The 6,581-nt window shown below is 41.0% G+C and overlaps 1 protein-coding gene across 1 annotated transcript in view; it reads right to left on the reverse strand.

Moving 5' to 3' along the window:
- The window catches only part of LOC101847325, a gene marked incomplete in the record, with an annotated part of 98,606 nt that overhangs the window by 20,154 nt on the left and 71,871 nt on the right, over positions 1-6,581 (reverse strand). The window contains 6 exon segments of the mRNA XM_035968864.1: positions 581-698; positions 1,042-1,196; positions 2,443-2,557; positions 3,426-3,536; positions 4,907-5,016; positions 6,347-6,461. Of these exon segments, the coding sequence (XP_035824757.1) occupies positions 581-698; positions 1,042-1,196; positions 2,443-2,557; positions 3,426-3,536; positions 4,907-5,016; positions 6,347-6,461 (724 nt within the window).

A 6,581-nucleotide genomic window follows, 5' to 3' on the forward strand; every position in this document is an offset into this window, starting at 1 on the left:
AAACATTTAAAAAATACAAATTGACGTAACAAGTGACACATACGAAAAGGAAGCCCATGAGTCTCATCGAGAGGTTTACAATTATCATCTGTTAAGGTAGAGCACATCTAGAAGTGTCCAATTTAAACAAAGTAATACTGTGTGCACACTGCACGAGTAACATGCACCAAAGTGTCGTGAACTGCAAGATTGTTCAATGTTTGATAAAAGTGTCCCGAAAAATAGTAACCGGCATATTTGTAGACGTTTTTGTTTTACCTTAAATATAGGCGTAATTATCTATAGCGGATGTTTTATGCGCCCTATTCATGTTTAATTTAGATAGGTTAGGAGGCAGGCTGTTTCGATACTGCCCCTCAGGTGTCAGGGACAACCCAGGCTAAAGAGACAGCAACGTCCCAGCAAACAGACTGAGATGCTCGAGAAAAAAAAAACGAAAAAAAAAGACATTCCCAAACGACTATCAAACTTGAGCCTTGTGCGTGCTACGGCGGCTTGCCAGACCACTGCACCATAAATGCCGGTCAAATCAGACAGGGAAGTGAACCATCTTGGTAGTGTCATCTTTGTCTGTACTCACCTTGAATTACATGCGTAGTTATTGACAGTGGCGTCTATACATCGGCATGTTCCAGCACATCCATCACTCCAGATAGAGCCTTGTCCATACTGCTTGCCGTTCGTGTAAACACACTTATCTACAGAAGAAAAACACACTTGTCAAAAGAAACATGGTACACATGCCTATTAAAACAATATACACACTTATCTAAAGAAACAAAATACACGTGTCTATAGGAAAAATACATTTGCCTATTCAAACAAGTACACTTATCTATAGAAACAAAAAAACATAATTTGTCTGCAGAAACAACATCACTTATCCGTAGAAACGAAATTCAACTTACACGCAGAAGAAAATAAACATATGGAGCACAAATAAAACACCCATATCTATAAAAAAAAAACACACCCCAACAAAGCACACTCATCCATACAAACACAAACAAATATTATAAAATAATATCTATAAAATCCTACCTTGAACAATAACGAGAGCGGTGGTGGATGGGACGTTCTGAGGTCGTGGGGTGAGAGTCACTTTCATGTCACACTTGAGGTCTTGGCAACAGGAGTCACTCGGGTCGGGAACCTTGTAGCACTGCTGTGGGATCGGCCCGTAGTACTTGTTACATCTGGAGACATTAATTAGAAATTGTAACTATAAATCAAATTATTGCGCCCTCATAGACGTATTTTAGATGATTTGGAAGGCGGGCTGCTTTGATTTTGCACGAAAAAGACCATTGTTTGATTCCCGTGTAGGGAAGATGTATATCGAGGGTCACAGTCTTTCTTCTGGGACGTTTTATCCATTTCAACTCCGGTTGGCTCTGCTTCTAAAAGATATAAAATGTGCCCAACGCGGTCGTAAAACACCTACTTTAATAATACGCATGCACGCACACACACACACACATACAAACACACACACACACACACACACACACACACACACACACACACACAAACACACAGACACATGAACACACTCGGATACAGACGCAAAAACCCACTCACACTCACCTTAATACAAATACATACACACAATGCGCGATCTCGAAGTAGTATTTCTTCTTAACTCATTGTAGATGCTATTGTCTAGCGCTAAAAATAAGAAGTACAAATATGATTCATTATTCATTAACACTGTTGAGTCGTATTTTCTTTATCTGAAACTTATAAAGGCTGGCAACAATATGCATAAGGAGAAATATGCGAATTCGAGTTTCTTATTTGTGTGATTGTTCAGAGGGTGAAGCAACCATGTTTTGATCTTCTGAACGTGAGGCATTATTGTATATTATGTCCACTACATCTTTAAAGAGTTAAGCCTTTATACGCTCTGACGACAAGCAAGCCAATCCCCAGTTACAACAGGAATGTGTGGCATCGTAGTGAAATCAGGCGCTCGTCAACATATTGAAAGTGAAAAAACCCACATCTTTCCGTTCGTGGGTTAATTTCTATTGAATTAAAAATAAATTGGGGTGGGGAAGGGGGGTGGGTGGCTCAACGCCTTTTATAGCCTTAAAAAAGACATTTCTGTGTGGATTTTACCGAAAAATGTTGATTCAAGGAACACATGAAGTAAATTAATTTTAGCTTGAAGGGACACTTAAGCTTTGCAAAACATCAAACTGTGGCGTCCATTTTCTCGTCAAATTTACCTCTGATATTTAATTTTGACGACCCAACCCTTATCTAATCGATAATTCAAGATGAGTATTTTTTTTTCTCAGAAAAAGCAAAGCAAACGAACAGGCTTAAATATTACACCAATAATATTTCATGTGCCTAAAAATTGACGAGCACCTGATTCCACTGCTTCGTGACACACAGGCCTGTGCCACAGGAAAATAACAATAAATGAGGATTTACCTGTCCGTGCACTTGAATTGTCCTCTTTGGGCATCGATGCACTCACACTTGTAGTCACAACCGTCATTCCAAGCTTGGTACTGCCCGTATGATTTACCGTTGTAAACGCACATGCCTGTAGAGAAGATAGCCCACGTTAAATTCATTAAGAACGTAGCGGACACACGATCAACAGATCAAAGGCAATGACGTTGCACATTTCGAACTATCAAAGACAAATGAGTAACAACACGAATAAACTTATTTCATAAATGAATATTATGACAAATAAAATATATGGTTAAAGAAAAGTTTATTTTCCCAACCACCCAAAGCACCAACAACAACAATGAAAAACAAAGCAAAAAAAACAACAACAACATTTTTTAAGCCCAGCAAAACAACCACATACACAACAAACAAAACAAAACAAATTCCCCTGTTCATGTAAGACATGACAGAAACCACTCCGCCACCACTGATATTGCTCACAAAATCAAACTTTTAGAAATAAGGGTTTCAACTTTACTTTTGCCAGTCCTGATCGTTAGATTCAACATGAGCCTTTGAAGAACAAATGTTTTATATCGTTGTCTCATAATTAGTTGTAGTAGTACAAAGAACAATTGAGGTGATAAAGTTGTGGTTCATAAGACGCATGCTGCGTATCCCATGGACAGCTAGAAAAACAAATGAAGAAGACTTGGTTGAAGCGAATTGCAGACGACAGCTTATGACAAATATACAAAAGCGACAGGCAACTTCCATTGGACACACAATGCGGAAAGAAGCATTGGAGAATATTGTAACAACAGGCACTTTTGATGGATAGAGAGGCAGTGGCAGACAGAGGGAAAAAATACTGGACAAGTTGACAACATGGCTGGGGACAGCAAGAACGACAGACACCATCGCTGCAACGCAAGAGAGAGTGAAGTGAAGGTCCATGATCGCTCACGCCAGTCGGCAAGGCACCAGATGATGATGAGTGCTCATTTATTTACCTGCGGGTCCATTTCCAGTTCCTGTGATGATGCCAGGCGGGGCAGGTGTGGGTGTGAAAACCGGTGGAGGCGTCGGTCCTGAGGGTGGGCTCAGTGTCTGTCCATTGGGTCCTGAACAACGAATGAAAAACGTTAGCTCATGTGCACACTTGTCCAATGTGTTGGAGTATTTTAATAATTTACTTTCCATTAACCCCCCCCCCCCCAAGGAAATAAATAAATAAATAAATAAATAAATAAATAAATAAATAAATAGATTTAAAAAAACAACAACATTATAAATAGAAATTAATTAATCAAATGAAATTTAAAAAACACAAAGTAAAAATCAACACAATTTAGCAATTTAGACCATTTAAGAGGTGGGCTTCCGACCCTGCCTATCGGGGCCAACCCCGGATGACAGGGATACAATATCCCAGCAGAAAGACCGAAATACTCAATAACATTTTCTTCGCAATCGCGAATCGAACTCGGGTGTCCTGTTTGCGACAGTGAAGCGCCTAACGACTACACCATGGAGTAGAAGGATTGCATTGGGTGAGAAAACCAAAGAGGCCAATGCTTCCTTGTTAGGTAAGAATAGACTTTTGTTTAACCGTTTGATTGTTGCTATGGATATGTAATTGTAGTATGTATTCTGTAACGTGTGCTGTGAGGTGTTTCTGGTTCACAATGGAACTCAACATTCGACTCAATTTGTGCCAGTTGAAAGGCAAGGCGGAAAGGTGGAGCGCACTCTGAATGAAAAAGTTATTTACACAATATAAGCACACTCCCTTGCACGCTAAACAAAATCTTACGTACGAACACAGACACACACTCACACTAATGCATACACACTTACCCGCCCACACGTATGCACAACACGCACACACACACACACACACACACACACACACACACACACACACACACACACACACACACACACCCCCTCCCCCCACACACACACATACACACACACACACACACTCACTCACACACACATACACACAAATATAAACAGCTGACTCGATCCCCAGACCCCCAGAGCTCACATTAATAATCACACTCATTCAATTTCATTCTCCCTTCACGTATATTAGGTTTTGTCTTCTCTATCTTATGATTAAATTATTTTGTTAGATTTATTTTGTTTGATTTTTTCCCTTTAAATGATACATTTTATCTGAATTGTGAACATAAATCGTTAGGATCATAGTACGATTGCTTATTTCCCGTTTTGTCGCTTTGGGAAAACATACAGTGATTACCTAAGTCAAACCTGTAACTTGAGCGAAAGTGACAATGTCTTTAGAACCGGAGTTTTAGTATACGAAACAAAACCCTGTAATGTGAAGATATAAAACAAGTACCTGGCAATTTCACACTACTTATTACTCCAGAAACCTTTTAAAGAATTACTTAAGCAATAAGTGATTTCTGACCATAAAGGATTGTCTCTCTGTGTGAATAACCACAGTGAGTGAGAAACTTACCTGTGGGCGCTGGGGTAGGGAAGGTGTTACAGTCAGGTACCACGCAGCACGGGTCGTTGGGGTTTGCGATCAGCTTACACTGAGGTGGCAAGTTGTCGAAGGTGGGGCATCTGAAAGGAATATTAAATAATTTATATTATTATTACTGATATGTTGTTTTAAAGAGATAATATAGGCGAAAGCGACGAGGGGGGGGGGGGGGATTTGAGAAACAGACAGAAAGCCTGCCAGGGCCACCCCAGGCTTGTTGCGAAACAACAGCCCAGGAGATACTTCGCTACTCTAGAATTACGCAATTCTATCTGCTCAGTGTCTAATTTAGAGAAATTTGATGTAAAAAATATTGAGTTTCCCAATATTTCAAGCTTTTTCGAATGCAGTTCTTTGAATATCTTGATAATGACTCGGAATAATCTTACGGGGATGCCCCTTGTGCAGTGATGTCGGTCCTTCACACAAGTAATAAGTAATTTTACGATATTGAAAGAGCAGATGGAGTATGATTTCTGACCTTATGTCTTATGTTCTTAGTAACTCAAAAGAAAAATGTCATATAACTTTGTAATTTTGCAATAGCAACTTTATGAAACACTTGCTCATTCAGAAATCGAAGTCAGGGGCTCTGGCCGTTCAGAGGTACAGTGTGCGCCTCTCTTTCAGAATATCCGGGTTCGCAACTTGACAGCGACGGAAACATTTCTTCTCTAAAATGTTCTCCTTTCACCTCTTTTCCTGCTCTCTAACCACGTTCTGTCGTCTGCTTTTTGTCTCCACTTTATGCCCCCTTCCCCCTCCCCCTTTATCACGCTCCTCTGGGCTCCTGATTATTTCTACAGTCTTTCTACTGCAACTCCCTGGCTTCTTCTTACACACCCCCTTCCCCCCTGGCGATCTTAGGGTAGGTAATACCTAACACCCAGCCTTCTCGGATGAGGGCAAAAAATCATTGGAGGTTCGGAGAACTATCAGAGGTTCCGTGGACAAGTTGCACACATTAATTATCCTTTGGTTGTCCTAAAATTGATAAGTGTAGGCTTCTGCCGCCACCCGAGCAAAAATAAAATACATTAATTCCAACCAGACTCAAAATGCGTTTAGTGTCCAGCGCGCTGATATGGCCTTATGCAATTGCCAGCTCCGTAAAACACTTACCCCCCCCCCCCCCCCAAAAAAGGGGGGGGGGGGGGGGGGGGAGGGGACTCACGTCTTCTATGAGGAACTAACAGCACAGAGCCGTATCGTTGCACCCAAGATGCCTGTTTTTGTTTTAGCTAGAAATTCCACATAATGAAGCTTTTTTTTTTTTTTTTCTTTTTGTCCGCCGCTTATACCCTTTTGGGTGTCGCAGGAAGAAAGAGACGTCTCTTTGTCGCCAGCCAGAGAGCTGGGGTCAAGGGGGATGCCGTACATAATGAAGCAATGGCATTTATTAGAACTCACCTTTCTTTGCAAGAGTAGTAGCCGGTGGTGACGTTCTCACACTTGCACACTTTACTGCAGCCATCTTGCCAGGTTTGTCCTTGTCTATAGTAGACTCCCTGATACACACAGTAGCCTGGCGGTGGATTAAGGGCAGGAGGGTGGTGGTGGAGAGGTGTTATTACAATGTATTAATGACGTTTCGATGGGAAGAGAGAGAGAGAGAGAGAGAGAGAGAGAGAGAGAGAGAGAGAGA

The sequence above is a fragment of the Aplysia californica genome, unplaced genomic scaffold (assembly GCF_000002075.1).
Source record: "Aplysia californica isolate F4 #8 unplaced genomic scaffold, AplCal3.0 scaffold00092, whole genome shotgun sequence".
NCBI classification, from domain to species: Eukaryota; Metazoa; Mollusca; class Gastropoda; order Aplysiida; family Aplysiidae; genus Aplysia; species Aplysia californica.